Here is a 17,733-nt window from a genome sequence, read left to right as displayed (position 1 = left end):
GCTTTCTTTTATGTGAATATTAAATTGCAAACCACTTTGATCTGTTTTGTGGTAGTTAAAAGCGGTATAGCAAGTTATTATTAATAGTAAATGGTATGTGCAAAACTAACCCATTGGCAGAAATTGCCCCACGACACAGTTTTTCTGTTTTGAAAGAAGCTGAAGTTGTCTTCTTCCCTTTTGAGCAGGACATATCCAAATGGTTTAGAGTCACTAGCATTAGTGGCAAGAAATGGGGCTGTATTTTGACTAAAACCTTAATCCAACCATTAAAGGTATGTTATTTATTTACCCCCACTGCAGCGTCTTGTGACTCTGGCCAAGTCACATTGAGTGTCTTTTACTAAGGCACGAACTAAACGGTAGAGATGCCAATGCATTCCTTTGGGTGTCTTCAATGTTTAGTGTCCCCACAATTTTAGCACACGCTAAAAACGTGAGCACCCCTTTGTAAAAGACGCCCTTAACCCTCCATTGCTCAGAGTTAAAAGAGCAGCAGGGGTGGGGGGGGAAACAACATACCTTTAAACAAGATTACAAATTTTAATTAAAATGCAACCTTACAAAATTAAAGCATAAAAAGTAATGAAGAGATAAATAAAAAATGTAAGTTGAAAAATTACAAATTAAAGAATCTAAAACAGCATGCAGAATAGCTATAAACAGCCCTACAGTTTTCACAGGCTCCTTCAGAAAAGCAAGTCTATGAAATGGGTTAACTTTGGTCTGCAGGATGCTTTCGCGCATGCAATCTTCATCCCAAATGATTATAGCCAATGGAGGTTTGAGGGAACTGTTGCGGCTATCGCCTACCCTTCTCCCCCTCTTTTTCTCTTTAATCTCCCTGAATTCCGGGCTTCGACGCTCCAAGTAGGAAGTAAAAAAAGATACCTTATAGGGAACTTGAGCCCTGCTACCCTGATTTTTTATCCCTTTTTATTTAACTTTACAGCTCCTGCAATCTACCCTGAAAACCACAGGGAAGAGGATTCAGAAAAACAATTAAAAAACAAACAGACCTCAACACAGAAATGATTTCAAAAGGTGTGCAAATAAAGCAAGCCCCAGGCTTTATATGAAGCTAGAAGAAGTGCCGGCTTCGTTATGGATTAATGTATAGGCCAGGGCAAGAACAACAGCTACCATTCGCTGATAACCATCCCCACGTGACGTACTTGAGGCCTGGGTTTGTGACATTTTCGGATGGCTTCGGCGCGCCCCGTCAGGTGACCCAAAGGAGGCGGGGCAAAGGAGGAGCCAGTGGGCGAAGGGTTGAGGACTCGGAGGAGTGAAACGCAAAAAAAAAAAAAAAAAAAAAAAAAGTTGGTGTCACGTGAGCTGTCATGGAGGCGTCGGCGCGGGGAAGCGGCTCTCCGTAGGAACGGGGGCAGCAACACTAAGGAGACTGTGCCGGCTGAAGGGCGGGGAGGGCATACGGGGCGAATTCAAATTCGGAACGGACGGAGACGGTTTCCCCCGGCTTGCCCGCGATGGAATGAGAGGACTATGGGCGCCAAGGAGTCGCGCATCGGCTTCCTGACGTACGACGAAGCCGTTAAGAGAGGTAAGGGGGAGGGGGACCCCCGGAATTCCGGGGACGGTTGATGGAGGGAAGACGGGAAGTGGGGGATGGGAGAGGAGAACCTGTTAGTAGAAGCAGTCGGGGTCCGAAGAGGGGCAGGGGGCTAGGTGCACCCCTCCTGACCCCCCCCCCCCCAGCACCTGCCAGGGTCCCTCACTCCCCGGGTGACTGCCGATCTGACAGCAACTAGGGAGGGGAGCCTCCCCCTCTCACCCCCTTTGTCTCTCTCATACATAGATATTCCGAATGACAAGCAGGAAGGAGATCTGGTTTGTGTTTTTATGTTGTTATTTTAATGTGATGTAATGAGTTGCGTTCTATGTGTGTGAGTGGAAGATCGCAACCTTATTGCGGTTGCACTCGCTGTCACTGTGGCAAAAAAAAAAAAAATGCAGCCTTAAAAGGGTTCGGGTAAAACTTGGATGCAACCCGTCTGAAAACCCATAGAATGTGCCCGCTGACTAAACTCTTTTTGAAAGACGATTCTTTTGTAGTGTGTCTCCCTGTTTTTGAATTGATTTAGCAATATCATGTTGTAACTGGGCTAGTCTTAATGGGATATGGTGGTAATTAATACAGGAATGCTGAAGTTAGCGTATGTATAGGCCTGTCAGTGTGATCTCAGGCTTAGAATATGAAAGTGGTTTACAATTCAGAATGAAATTTGCAGATTTATCATGAAGAGCTGCGGAAGAAGAGATGTCAGTGGTAAATGGACTGCACCCACTGTCTGAAATATTACCCACAAGCAACCTGCTTCTCTGGGGAGTATGCAGATGTAAAGGAAGGAACAGATTCATTCGCTATCCATTTCACTTTGTTACGGTTTTTCGTTCATGTGAAGCCTATGCCTCACATTTGGAGTCTTTTGGTGGAGCAGTTAGCTTTATGATGATTAAGTACTGAACTACTGAATAGAAAATGAGTCCATGAAACAATCCATACCTCTTGTTTAGCAGCATTATACTTTTCATCATTTGAATGATGTAACACATGTAAATTTATTTTTGAAAGGAGAATGAACCAGCTTGCTAAAATAGCAGTCCTCTAGGGAAAGGGCCTTGTTCCTGTGTATATCATCATCTAGCAACATACTTAGTAAGTCAGTGAAAAATAGTTACTGTACTTGCTGTTTAAAACACCATAATTTCTTCCTGGCATGAATTTTGACAGCTGTCTTCTCTTTGGAGAGTGTGGCAGTGCTGCTTGTCTGATAAGTGCTCTAATTTGACAGAAACTTTCTTAATTAGTGGTACAATTAATGCCTTTCATAAAGATTTTCTCTTAAGCAGTGAATTAAAAAAAAAAAAGCTTCTTTGATAGGGTTCCTGCACATTCTTTGTGATGTATTTACTCCATCTATATAATTTGTTTCCAGTGTGTTAGGCAGAATGATTCCCCTAAGCAAGAAGTACTGTGATGGCCAAGGAAAACTTGTCTTAATTTCCAGATTTGTTTGTTGTCATACCTATGCTTTTATTTATTACTGTACAGGATTGATAGAAAGTCCATTACTGTTTGCCACCTGGTATTCAAATTATAATGTTACTTTGGACAGGCACATCAGCTAGAATGACTGCAGCAGATATGTAGTTTAATTATTGCACAACACTAATTTTTAGCTTTAGAAAAGACACTGTCTCTTAAGCAGTTGATAACATTTGTTTCAGAGACCTTTCCAGTCATCCCTTAGCTCTGTTCTTCTCCTATAGATTTTTTCTAGGGCAAAGATTTTCCTGCTTATTCATCTAATTGGAGAGGGCGGTCCTTGTCTTCACTTGGAGTCTGCCCATCATTTGGTCTCTAATCGCTTTTCTAGCTCTGAGAGTCTCAAGTGGCTTGACTCCTTATAGCTTGTCCTGCTTTTCTTCAAAGACCCCATCCCATGTGTTTTGTCTAAGCTTTTTGTGTTTTATAGATAGTCCTTTCTTCTTGAAGCTTACAATATAAAGCACTGCATACACATGATAGCATTACATAAATATGTTGTTAGCAGTTGAAAAGACTGGCCTCTCTTGGGTGATGTTTGTTTATGTTACAGTTCTTTTGATCTAGAAGATAGTTGTATCCAGGAAGATTTAAAAATTGAGTTCAGGTCTTTGAAGGTCAGATTACTTAATTCTAGCACAAAAGTGGAGGAAGTTTAGGATCTTACTTTTCAGTAACATATGCTTTTTATCCATAGTTATTTATTTTACTGAATTTGTAAAACAGTATAAACTTTAATAGTAATGATACTTCTAATTTTTCTAATGCTACTGGATGTATTCAGTATTGTAGAATGGCAATAAGAATTTAGGTATAAGTCTGTTTATTTTTATTTAATTTCTTACTGTGTGCAAGCTTGAAAGCACATTCAGGTACAGTAGATATTCTTCTGTCCTTTGAGGTTCACAGTCTGTTTGTACCTGAGACAATGGAGAATTAGGTGACATGCAAGATCACAAGGAGCTGCACTGGAATTTGAACCAAGCTTCCTGGGTTCTTATCCCATTGCTGTAACCAGTGCTCTTCAGTGCAAGGCCCGGGAGCTAGTGGTGGCCCCTGAAAATCTCTGGGGTGGGCCTCATCATTCTGGCTTTTTTTTTTCTGTTACTCCCTGCCTCTCTACCTAAATTCTCACAGAAAGGGGGAATTAAGTGGATGAGGGGAACAGCCACATGTTTGAAGAACAAAGCATCAATAGATGAAGAGTGCATTTGGAAATGCCCACCTCCTTGAAGATGTGCCACCATAAAAAGATTTGAATGCAGGCTGGTGGGGTAGATCTTATTGGTACAGTGGTCAGTAGTGTTGTACCCTCGCATGGGAAGATATTTGGCAGCTCTCCTTCAGCTCATTTGGGTCAGAATTGGCTCCGACTTAAAAATGAGTGAAGACCACTGCTCAAATCATTAGGCCACTCTAATCCATCCCAGAAGGTAAGATAAATCGAGTTGCTCAAGGTCACAAGGAGTGTTGGTGATAGAAATGGGCTTTGAATCCTGGCCTCCCTAGATCTTTGCCCAATTTTCTAACCCCCTAGGTTACTTCCTTAAGGGTATGTTTACTAAGGTGCGTTAGCGTTTCTAACGCACCTTTAAATTTAAGGCACATTAAATGCTAACATGCCTATACATTTCTATGGGTATGTTAGCATTTAACGCACATAAACCATTTACGTGCGTTAAAAACGCTAACGTGCCCATAGAGCACCTTAATAAACATAGGCATTAGTCTGATTTATATCAAGTGTATTTCTTGTGCTTGCAAATACAGGAGTATGGTGTGTACATTAAGCCCATTTAGTATATTGTTATATAAACTGAAGCAACAATATACTTGTTAGTTCCTAGAACAGATGTGCCAACGGGATTATTAGTAGACTTGCAAGATATTATAACTCTTTAATGATCACTTTAATAAATGTAAATATTTCTTAAAGTTTGTTTGAAATTAGTAAATATCATAGTTTGGGATAGGTTTTTCTCTAAAGAGGCACAGATCAAGTGATAAAGATAAAAGTCCTGCATGTGGCTTCTAGTTTTGAAAGATACAATAGAAATAAAATAAAACAAAGAAAAGAAGATGATTTCTTTTTTTATTGGACTAACTCAATATATTTAACTTAATACTATAAGGGCTGTGTTTACTAAGGTGCACTATAGGCATGTTAGTGTTTTTGAAGTGCATTAAACGCTAATGCACCCATAGGAATGTACTGGCGCGCAGGGCCGCCGAGAGACTGGGCCGGGCCCGGTACAAGGCCGCCCCAGGCCCCTGGCCCCGCCCCCACTGCCCCCCCCCAGGTTGTCGCCGCCCGAGGGAGCCCAGCGCCACAGTCTTACCCGCCTCTGGGCCGGGCCCCTTCCACCCAAACCCCCGCCAGCAGAAGTGCTGTCTTCTGATTCCGGCGTGTGCGGCCCACACAGACGCGCTCCTCTCAGCTGATCTTCGCTGTACGCTGCAGGGCTTCTGTGCGTCTGACGTCCTGCACGTGCAGGACGTCAGACGCACAGAAGCCCTGCAGCGTACAGCGAAGATCAGCTGAGAGGAGCGCGTCTGTGTGGGCCGTGCACGCCGGAGACGAGTCAGAAGACAGCACTTCTGCTGGCAGGGGTTCGGGTGGAAGGGGCCCGGTGGCGGTAGTGGGTGGGACTGCAGTGCCGGGCCCCGGGAATTTTGTCCCCCCGGTCCCCCCCTCTCGGCGGCCCTGTTGGCGCGTTAGCTTTTAACGCACCTTAACTTTAAAGGTGCATTAAAAATGTTAACGCACCTTAGTAAACATACCCCTAAAATAGGTATCTTATTTTCTTTATGTTGTTTTATTTCTCTTTATTACCTTTAAAAGTGGACTAACACGACTACTACATCACATTATCCAAGGTTTTGAAAGACAAATGCTGAGATAACATCTTGTAGTTAACATTGTATTTTGGACAACTGAGCCACTGTTAATTTGTTCAGTTTTGTTTAGCTCCTGATTGTTCACACAGACTCTTTAGTGAAAAGTTTGGCAAATTGCCAAGCATTTGTTTACAAATAAGAGACATTTTATTCATATGGGGAAAGACCTTTCAAGGAACTTGGTGTGCTTTTATGCATGATCAGCTCTTTTGTGGAAAGTAAGCTGTCATGATTAAAAAAAAAAAAAGAAGATAACAGGCAGTAACTTTTTATTATTTTATTCATTTTTTTTGGTGAAGTAAGAAATGGAAATTAAAAATACTGTATTTGTTGAATAAAGGTATATTAGGCTTGCTTTCTGCTCTTGCAGATGTAAAGGACTGTGACAAGAATAGGCAGGAATCTTATCCTTTGGTTGAGCAAATAGTGTTAATAGTAAGGATATTGCATGTACCAGTCATGAGTGTCCTTAAATATAGAACTCAGTCCTGATTTAGTCTTGTATAAAACTGTTACAGTTGTATGATAATGGCCTGAGGCATTTCCTGTACGTTTATGTGCTGTCAAGTTAATGCCTCAGAGTTGTAATGATCCCTCAACTCTCCAACAGGGGATTAACTATCAAGAAATACCTTCCCCAGTGATAATTGTAATCTATGTAATTCAAATGAATAAATGTTAATGTCGCACTTGAGTTAATATAGAGCCCAAAGTCTACACAACTACTTTCCCTGTACTGTGACTCACTAATCTTAATGCTCTGCTAGGTTAATGAACCAGTGATAAAATCACATTATTACAAAGTGTCCAAGGTCACTTTGCCTATAGCAAAGTTTAAAAGCTCACAGCTGAACTGTAATCACATGGACAAAGATTTATAACATAACATAATTTTGGATTTATAGTCTGTCATACCTTTCAGTTCTTAGCGGAGTACAATCACAAGATGTTGGACATTATCAGGAAATACAAAAACAGTATATTCCTTGTCATCTATACCACACCAGTCCAGACTAATGGGTTGTGTCTATCTACTAGCGGAAGGAGACAGAGAAAATAGTTCCAAGTAAACCGCCCCTTAAGGGTATCGTGCAGCCTGGAAGGTTCAGTATTTTCTCTGTCTCCTAGTGAATGGTGGACGGATCGTGCAGCTGCTCTGGATTGCTGGCTGGTAGCTCCTGTCCCAGATTCTTCTGGTGACAGAGGGGTGTGCTGGTTGCCGTGTTGGGGCTAGTTTTAGATGATACTCAGTGGTCCTGAGTTCCTCATCTGCCAGCTAGGGTGATATCCAGTGACCCTGGTTCCCACCCCTACCTCCCCTGGCTGTGTTTCTAGCAGGGTGATGGTTGATTGTGGCATGGAGTAACTTGTCTCCCCTGTGGGGGTTCTTCTTTTCTGTGGTGGTAGGTATATCTGAATTTCTGCTTCTGAGGTAAGCCTTTATTTATTTCTGTCACTAGTGAAGAAGATTTTTTTTTAAAACAATCTTCTTCACTAGTGACAGGAATAAATCAAGGTTTACCTCAGAGGCAGACAACGAGGGAAAAACAAAGTTCCTTCTTCTTCCTTTTTTTTTTTTTTTAAAACAAAGACGAAACTTTTCTTTTCCTTCTTTCTCTTGCCTGTTACCTGATTTATTTTCCCGCCTTTGCCAATGTATTCTAGGGGTCCGCTTGTGAAGTTTCTTTGAATTTTGCTGGTCGGCGTCTGATTCTGATCTTGGACCCTTCTGAGCTGGTACCAGTTGCTTTGATTTTTTTTTTGTGGGGCACAGCTCGTGTCTGGATCACGAAACTCAGTTGTTTTTCTCCTTTCTTCATGGTCCTAGACGGCGGCTGGTTCAGAGGGTGGCCCCGTTGCTGGAACTTGTACCTTTGTGGTTCGGAGGTCTTAGTCTGCCATTGCCAAAGTGGGAGAAGTCTCTCGCTGGCTCCGTTTGGCTGCAGGCTCAGTCTTTTTAGTCCGGGGCTATTTTTTAATTCCTGTCAGCCTTATGCGGCTGTTTGTCAGTTCTTTTTCAGACTGTCTGGTCTCTGCTGCTTCAGGCATCTTGCTTGAGACACCCCTGCTATTTGATTCTTGTTCTGGCAGCAATTTTTCCTCCCTTCCTTAGGGATGTTCTGGTTCTCTCGTCCCCATGGATCCCTCCTGTCTGCTCTGGTTTGTCTGCAGGGTACTTTTCTTTTGGCAGGGGTTCGAGTTGCTCTTGGTGTGCAACTGCTAGCTCAAATCCCTCTTCTCCCTCGGGAGCGCCATTCTTGCCAGTCTTTGCCTGGACTCAGTTCAGTGTCTCTTTATGGGAATGTGCCTTTTTGGGATTAGTTTGCCACAGCTCTTCCTTGCTTCCCTTGCTTTTTGGCGGGAGTTTTAGCCTGGCACAGGCGGATTTTGCCTTTTCTAGTTTCAGGTGCCTCTCTCCTGGCACATTTGGCACTCCTTCCTTTTTCTGTAAGGGGCGCAGTTCTTTCCTGCTGAGCAGATCTATTGCTGTGCATCTGGATTATTGCCTCTTAGCTCTGTGCTTTTCTCTACTTTTCTCCAGGGAAGTGGCTCTGTTCTAGGTGTGGAGTTTGACTCTTCCTTAGCTGTTTTTTTTCTCAGTTTGGTGTTACTGGCCAGTTTCCTCTTTGTTCCTGGCCTGGCGAGAGTTGTTTCTTCCTCACTGCCTTACAGCTGCATTTTGCTCCCTAAGGTCTGAGGATTCCAGATCTGTGATGCTTACCTTCCTCTTGACGGGAGTTCTTTCTCTACGTTGACTGCTGCTCCATATCAGTTGCCTAGGAGGGCGGTCATTGTGGCTCAGAGACCACTTGGGGGCTGAGAGTGTCTCTTGGGGCACGGGGCTTTCTCTTCTTGTAGTTTTAGTCCCTCTGGGCCAGGGGAGTGCAGCGCCAGGTCTGCATTTCCACAAGTTGTGCTCTTTTCCTGTTGGCCTCCTGGCAGCACCTTCTTCTCTGGCTGTTCCCCTGGCCTCCATTTATACATTTTGCTTGTTGGACACAGCTCCATCGCTGCTTGTGGAGCGCAGCTTCATTATTCAATGCAGTTCCACCGTTCCATGTTGAGCACGGCTCCATCGCTGCATGTTGGGCACAGTTACATAGTTCCAGGTTGGGTTTAGCTCCATCGCTGTATGTTGAGGACAGCTCTATCATGGCATGTTGAGTGAAGTTCCTTCGCTGCTTATTCTGCAATCTTTCTTCTCTGCATGTTGAATGCAGCTCCATTGTCACGTTTTGAGTGTAATTCTTTCTCTGCAAGTCTGTGTGGGGCGCAGTCCTGTCTTCGTGTAGAACGTAGCTCCTTGTCTGTGTGTGGCATGCAGCTCTCTCTTTGCGTATGGAACGCATCTCCTCAACCTGTTGAGTGTAGTTCCATCTCTGTGTGTTTAGCACAACTCTTCTCTGCAAATTGGGTAAAGTTCCAGGGTGGTATGTGGAGCACAGCTCTGTGACTGCAGGTGCTACACAGCTTCATGTGTGTGTCGGAAGCATAGCTCCTTGTCGGTGTGTGGAGTGCTGCTCCTTGCTGGCATCTGGAGCGCAGTTCCTTGCCAGTGTCTGGAGCACAGCTCTTTACCGGTGTCAGGAGCGCACCTTCTTGCTGGCGTCCGGAGCGCAGCTCCTTGTTTGCGTGTGGAAAGCTGCTTTCCACATGCAAACAAGGAGCTGCGCTCCACATTACCACCCTGGAACTTCGCCCAATTTGCAGAGAAGAGTTGTGCTAAAACACACAGAGATGGAACTACACTCAACACTGAAAGAGGTGGATGTTAGAGGTACCTGCAGAACTGAAGCTGCGGTAGCGATGGAACTGTATATAAAATGCAGACAAGGAGCGTTTTATACACAGTTCCATCGCTACCGCAGCTTCAGTTCTGCAGGTACCTCTAACATCCAGCTCTTTCAGTGGGGCACTGCTCATCCTCTGTCTGTTACTCTCAGCTTCTTCTTTGCTTGTTCAGTGCATTTCTATCTTTGCCAGAGGTGTGCTACTCTTTCTCTGTCCATGGTGCGTGGCTCAGTTTGTGTGCTTTGAGTGCAAATCCGTTTGTTCTTGTTGAGCACGGATCCTACTCTGTCTGAGCACAGCTTCGTTTCTGTTCCTTGAGCACAGTTCAGTCTCTGAAGAGTCGTGGAACAGCCAGGGATACCTAAAGGAAACAACACTCTGACAGACTTTAGCCAGGGAGGGCATCTGGACTGGTCTGGTATGATTAAAGGAAAGAAAATTATCAGGTAAGGACATTTTCCTTCCTTGTCATCTATACCAGACCAGTCCAGACCTATGGGATATAGCAAAGCAGTTTCCCAAAGATGGGGGGGGGGGGGGGGGGGGGAGAAAAGAAGAATGCAGAAGGTTGAACAATCAACAAAGCTATACACACAGCAAAAAACTGATCAGCAGAAAAGGATTCGAAGATCCGAACCACCAGGCTACCAAAATGGAACAGAGTTAGACACTAGAAAAGGAACTGAATCCGTAGGACGTAAAACAAACGTCCCGAGCAAAAGAAAAATTACGTACCCCTGTCCCGAGAGTAGCAAAAGAAGCAGCAAGAGATACTCATGCCAAAGGACCCCCCCCTCCCCCCCCACCGGAAGGAAGGCAACAGTCATATCCGAGCAATAAGGAGAAGAACTGTCTCTCTTAGACCAGGATCCACTTCTCCGAACCCTGGAAGGAAAAAGACTAACTCCCAAACCTGCCGGTCTGCCTTGAGTCCAAGATGGTCGGATAAAGCGACCCTAACAAGTCCTAGGAGTACACAACCCCAAACAGTGCGCCATACTTCATAGAAGAAAAGAAGCAAGGCGCAGGAACCACCCAGACCTGTGCCTAGTGAGAGAATCATACTCCACGGAACAAGAAGAGACTCCAGAGTCGAGAGAACCAACTAACTGGAGCACTAGTCTCTCCAGGAGAACCATGAAGAAAAGGGCAGCAGCATACCAGGGTACAACCGTAGAAAGAGAGTACTCCTCAACCAGCTTGCTCTGGACTTAGGGATGAAAGAACAGAGCCAAGAGAACAAAAGGAGGGGGGGGGGGGGAGCCCCAGTACACAGTGCTATTACACAGATGATGCAATTAAATACAAATAATACTCATACTAAATATACTTAACAAAACACTCCTGCCTCCATGAATATGGGGGCAGAACACTCACTGTTTTATCATTATCCTCATAGGCCTTGATTTTATAACAGGACACCTATGTGGGCTAACATAAATGTAAGCTTAATGCATATTACTTATTTCAGTAAATTCTCAAACGTAACAAAGTTTTACCTTCGGGGAGCTGGACCATCAGATAATAGGAGAGAAATCAATGGTGTTAACTTCACAGCTCTTTCAATATACTCTCCATTATCATCAGTCCAGATATCTAACCCAAATGCATTTAAAAAAAAAATCACTAGTGATAAAAAATGTTTATCATAAAATCATTACTTAACTTAGGCCTGTCTTTATCCATGCCACATAAATGTTCAGCACAGAGTAACAGTATCTGTCTGCACTATAATTGCACCCGAACTTTATAGAGTAGCAAATCTTTCCATAGTCTGTCAGCTCATGTTCCAGAACTGTTTGTGTAGTTACTATTTTATAAAAATGCAACATAGTCACCTATATGCCTTTATAAAATAGGCTCCCAGACCCGCCCCAGTAACGTACAAATGCCTGACACACATTTACACTTGCTTCAGCAAAGGTGTAAATGTGTGTGTACACTGTGCCTACCTGCGTATTTTATAAAATCCATGCATACTTTGCAACTCTGTCTCTGTACTGCCTACGCTACACCTCTGCAAATGTTTACATACAGATTGTGTGAAAGTTGGCAAACACTTTCAAGGTGTGCATTTATTTTGCATATTTGTGGTCATGCAATTTTATTAAAACCCTTTCCTGCATTTAAAACGTGCTTTCAATGCATTTATAAAATTACTCCCATAATGGCTAGTTCCTGCTCCTTGGAGCTGACAATCTAGTCAAGACAGATGACATACAGCATTTGCTATGATAGCAGGCTATGACCAAGAAGATTTAAAGTAAGTGGAGTTAAATTGAGGAAGGGGCAGCTTTGACTATCATCAGTGTGATGCAGTGGTCTGGAAATGTTTCAAGGATAATTAGCTACTGTAAGTTGTTGGTAACTCTTTATCTTTTATATTATGTAATAGGTCTAGAAAATCAACTGCTGTGTAAAACTGAGGGAAATATAGCCCCGGGTTTGTAGCACAGACTGATAAATCTCTTGCATGAGTAGGAAGAACATAGGTTCTGATGTTGAAAGCAGCTCGTGGGGAATTTTTAGAATGGATTTCAATCTGCTAAGAGAAAAGAGCCTGGTGCATGTGTTGGGGAAGATTATTATAGGCATTTGCCCTGGCAAGGAAGAAGATGCAAAGACGAGATAGGTGTAATTTGCCTAAAATTACTAAAAACGTATTTGTTTAATAAGGCCTACCCCAAAGTCAACAATGCTGTTTAACCCCCCTTTTTTCCCGTTTTGTTAGTTTACCCGCTCTTTACCCTTTGTCAGCTTCTCTTTTGTTGCCCCTGTATTCCCATCCGTATTCTCTCCTTTTAGCTACTCTGTACTTAATTTGTAAGATTTTTTACTGGAACAAATTTAACCTGTTGTATTATGTAATTTTCTAGTAACTTTGTTAGCCACATTGAGCCCGCATAAGCTGGGAAAATGTGGGATACAAGTGGACCTAATTTATTTATTTTATTTTTGTTACATTTGTACCTCGCGCTTTCCCACTCATGGCAGGCTCAATGTGGCTTACATATTGTATACAGGTACTTATTTGTACCTAGGGCAATGGAGGGTTAAGTGACTTGCCCAGAGTCACAAAGAGCTGCCTGTGCCTGAAGTGGGAATCAAACTCAGTTCCTCAGTTCCCCAGGACCAAAGTCCACCACCTTAACTACTAGGCCACTCCAATAAATAAATAAGAAATGAAGTTTGGGAAGAAGGAAAAATAGGGAGAGAGTTGAGGTAACAGGGAGCTGCAAAATTAAGCCACATCTAGGGATGTATAATTGCCATTTTAAAGTTATCTGATCTGGTTTGGGTTCATTCAACAGTGTGAACAGGTGCAAAAGGATATTAGTTGTAATGGGAGAGGTTAACCAGTGTTTTCTGCTGTTTCAACAAGATTTCAATGAAAAGAACAAAGATCGGTTTTAGAGTATGGTTTTACTGCTGAAAACTGCAGGACCAGCACTGTTCTGAAGGCCCAATGGTTTTGTGCTTCAGTCTATTACCACTCAGATTCCTGTCTTGGCCTGGTTCTTTAATTGCTGCTTGGAATATTTTTTTTTTTTTGGTGCTAGCCATCAGAACTATAGAGTTTTATAAATAGATCACAAAGATCATGTGATGCCTTGAGAGAGAGAAGACGTGTCTCCTGCCTCTCTGAGGGTCCTGAGCCTTCTCAAAGCCGATATGGGGTCATTTTGAGCAGCAAACTGAGATTATCTTTGACAAGGTGCTTATTAAAGATACATGAACAAATACTTACAGATGTCTAGGATGTCACCAAAAGGACCTAAAGTGAAAAAAGACAAGAATCAGGTGGGAGATAAGATGGAAGTTAGCCATCAGCGGCTTCAGTATTTACAGATGCATAATTAACACAACTCACTGCTGTGGTGGAATGAGCCCTGGAGCTCTGTCGTGTCAACTGGCTAGTCAGTTTGTCGTCTCTTCTGGCTGATACTACTAACAGGTCAGGAGCACTTGAGCAATGTGTCTCCATCATGGAAGATGAAGCACAACGAGACACGCAGTGCCTGTCGGAACTAGAATGGCAGGTCCAGTGCCAGGCGGCACAGACTGACGACTTGGAAAATAGGTTGAGAAGAGGGAACCTCAGGATCATCGGATTTCCAGAGACAATCTCTGATCATTCTCTCCCCTCGATCTTTGAACGATGGCTGAAGGCGGAATTTGCACTATCGGATTGTTCGAGACCCTTCTGTCTGGAAAGGGCTCACCTCATGGGATGTCTGCAGGAGGGTAACTGACCTAGGATGGTAATCCTCAAAGTACACAACTATGTGCACAAGGAGGAAATCATGCACTGCTATAGGCAGAAATGTGCAACACTATTCTATGATGAAGCACCCAGTTTAAACTCAACCAGGACAAAACGCAGTGCCTTATCCTCTACTCCCAGTTTAACAAGTCTATCCCGGCCTCGGTCGCTGTGCAGAACGTCTCCATTCCTGTCGCTGCCAGTATGAGACTCCTTGGGGTCATTCTAGACCCCCACCTGACCCTTGAGCTCCAAGTCTTGTCCGTCACGAAGCGCATGTTCCTTTCCATGAGGTCCCTCAAGCGTATTAAGCAGTATCTTCCTTTTGACCTGCTCAGGACGCTAATCCACTCACTCATCTTAAGCCATTTTGACTATTGCAATGGAATTTATACTGGTTGCAAGGAGCACGTCCTTAAGAAACTTCAGACTGCACAGAACACAGCGGCACGACTGCTATTTGGCAAATCACGGTTTGAGGCAGCAAAGCCCCTCAGTGAAAAGCTCCACTGGCTACCGATCAAAGAAAGAATTGAATTCAAAGTCTGTGTTCTTGTTCACAAGATTGTCTATGGGGAGGCCCCAACCTATATGTTTAGCCTTATCGACCTCCCGCCCAGGAATTCCGTGAAGTCCTCCTGCACCTATTTGACTCTCCACTTTCCTAGCTGCAGGAACTTGAGATATAAGCTGCTCTTTTAAGCTGCTCTTTGCCTCGTCGTTCAGCTACACCTGCCCCCGTTTCTGGAACGCTCTACCATCACCGTTAAGAGACAGCCGACCACAGCCTATTCAAGAAATCTCTCAAGACTTATCTGTGTTATCGTTCTTATTCCACTCCTGCTTGATCCCCTGCATTCCCTCATTCCTCCCCCCTGTTGACCCCCTCTCTTCCCCTCTTCTACTCTCTACTCCATCTTGCATATGACTTATAGTATTGTACTCTTCCTTCAACGTTGTAAGCCACATAGAGCCTGTCTTGGTGGGATTATGTGGGATATAAATGTTCACAATAAATAAATACAAATCTATCAAGATGATTCACGTTCCCTGCAGGAACGTTGTAGAAAATTTTCTTCTGTCTGTGCCGGTTTGCATGAACAAGGTCAGCATTTTATGCTGCTCTACCCATAGTGCTCAAAATCTTTGTCAATGGCATACCTGTAGTACTCCAGAGGCTGCCCAAGACTGTATCCATCACCATCTACCTCAACTGACTAATGAATATATTGTTTCCAGGGTTTACCAACATATTTATGATAATGAATTGTATTATTGATTACCTTTGCTAATTTGAAGCTGTTATATGTAAGCATATTCTTTGGGCTTTTACCATAGTTGAAGGTTTAATAGCTAATATTTCTTAATGTTACTAGTCTGGTGTTTGGGAGGGTGCGTGACCCCTGGCTCAAAACATGGTCTTTCTGACTTTCGTTGTACAGAGTTGCAGCGAGGTCGGAAGAGGGAGATAGAAAGGTTGGAAGGGATACACCTGGAAGTGTGGGGGATTATTAGGATGGGAAAATGGAGGGAGGGGTTTGGAAGGCAGGGGGGGTAGGAGATCCCACAGTACCTTATGGATATCAATGCAATTTCAATTGACTGCAGCCTTTATACGGTTTATTATAATCTGGGGAGTGTTGGTCGTACGCCGGGATGGGGGCTGGACGTCATGGGTTCTTTATCATAAATTTGGTTTTTATTGCTTTGATCACTTGGGATGCCCACCATGAGCATTCCGGCACTTAGAATAGCTACCTGAAATGTTGTGGGATTACATCCCCTATAAAGAGGATAAAAATTACTAACAGTATTGAATCGTGGAGGGATAGATATCACATGTATACAGGAGACCTGACTTAGTGATGCTGAGCATGAAAAATTAAAGCGTCACTGAGTGGGTATTTTATAGTTGGTCCGGAGGACGACAAGGAGGGATGGCAGTATTATTGAGACGTACTCTTTCTTATAAGGTAGATGGCCTTTACAGCTTCCTTTTACCCCCTCATTACTACAACATCTTTTTCTGTATACTAATACAGACATAATAGTTTTAGGAGATATGAATGCAGTTATGGATACAAAACTCGATTGTTTTTCAGATAAAGGTACAGGGGATGTAGGAAGGGGGGCACTTTGCTCTTGTGCTACCTCACTGGGTTTGGCTGATGCTTGGAGACTGCTGCACCCCATGGAGCGAGATTACACTCGCCGGTCTAGAGCCCATGGCACCTTCTCACGCCTGGATTATATACTTTTGAATCAGCCATTATTTGCCTCTGTGGGGGCAGCAGTAGTGGGCCCTGAGATTATATCGTATCACTCCATGGTGTGGGTGGTTTTAGAAGCACTTGTTTCCCACACTGACTAGTAGCTGACGATTTCCTGCATATTTGACCAGAGATTCAGATTTTCAAAAATACCTGGGTGAGAGATGGGATTTTTACCTTGCAACAAATAGGCAACATCTTGACCAACCCACACTTTTCTGGGATATCGCCAAGGTGGTACTTTCTTGTTTCAGAGGTCGTGTCCAGGGTAAGACTCTCTCTAGCCATACGGATGTGCTCACGTTTTTGCGAGGGGCAAACCTTATTCGTCCTCCAACTCGCTTCTCTTTTCTGCGCTGGGACCTTAATTTGGTTCTCTCTGTCCTTACCAAGCCTCCTTTTGAGCCTTTGTCTTCCTGTACTTTAAAGGATTTGACTCTGAAGGCAGTTTTCTTAGTGGCTATCGCCTCGGATGGGCGATTGTTGGAGTTGCAGGCTTTTTCGTGCAGGTTGCCATTTTTGGAGTTCAGCTCGGATTGAGTAGTTTTGCGACTGGTTCCTTCTTTTCTACTGAAGGTGTTGACTCCTTTTCATTTGTCTCAACTGATGGTGTTGCCTGTTTTAGGTTTTTTCTCCGGCTCCGAGGATCAGTGTCACTTGAAATGTTTGGATGTCAAAAGAGTGCTGAAGCATTATGTCAAGTCTATGGAAGAGTTTCGTTGGTCCGATCATTTGTTTGTTCTGATTGGTGGGTCTCGCAAAGGGCTCATGGCTTCTAAGTGTACTATTTCCCGATGGCTTAAGGAAATGATAGCCTCAGCTTATCTTCTCTCCAGGAAACCCATTCCGGAAGGGGTTAAAGCCCACTCTGTCAGAGACCAGGCCACTTCTTGGGCGGAGCGTTGTTTAATGCCTCCTGAGGACATTTGTAGGGCGGTGACTTGGTCTTCTCTGTATTCCTTCTCTAAACACTATCGATTGGATGTCCAGAGTCGTGAGCAGGTCATTTTTGGGACTACAGTTTTAACGGCGGGGCTGCTAGGCCATCAGCCACATTCTGGGCCGGTCCGGAGGGACTAAAGGAAAGCAAATTAGCAGGTAAAGTCTAATTTCTTTTTTTTTTTTTTGAAACAGAGGAGGGGTGGGGAAGATAGGCTCTTTCCAAACAATGGAGAAGACGTATGATTGTAAGTAAAAAGTAATGTTTATTACAACAACTTGACTCAACACAGCCATGTTTCGGCACCGTAGCACCTTCTTCAGGAGTCTTCCAGAGGTTTTGACTGGTGCTTTGATAGTTTGTAAGCTCCTTGGAGCAGAGACTGACCTTTATGTCAATTTATGTTAATCTGTACAGCGCTGCGTAACCCTAGTAGCGCTCTAGAAATGTTAAGTAGTAGTAGTAATAACACACCAAAAGTTTAAACGGTGCTTGAACA

At 43.6% G+C, this 17,733-nt stretch overlaps 1 protein-coding gene across 2 annotated transcripts in view; it reads left to right on the top strand.

Moving 5' to 3' along the window:
- The first annotated feature begins 1,357 nt into the window (after positions 1–1,357).
- Positions 1,358–17,733, top strand: part of USP32 (ubiquitin specific peptidase 32) — a 389,293-nt gene continuing 372,917 nt past the window's right edge. For both annotated transcript variants that reach the window (XM_030222074.1, XM_030222073.1), the window contains exon 1: positions 1,358–1,564. In XM_030222074.1, the coding sequence (XP_030077934.1) occupies positions 1,507–1,564 (58 nt within the window). In that variant the 5' untranslated portion in view covers positions 1,358–1,506. The remainder of the gene's footprint in view (positions 1,565–17,733) is intronic.

This window comes from Microcaecilia unicolor, chromosome 13 (assembly GCF_901765095.1).
Source record: "Microcaecilia unicolor chromosome 13, aMicUni1.1, whole genome shotgun sequence".
NCBI lineage: Eukaryota > Metazoa > Chordata > Amphibia > Gymnophiona > Siphonopidae > Microcaecilia > Microcaecilia unicolor.
The sequence above is the reverse complement of the archived record's forward strand: the minus strand, read 5'-3'. Positions and strand labels throughout refer to the sequence as shown.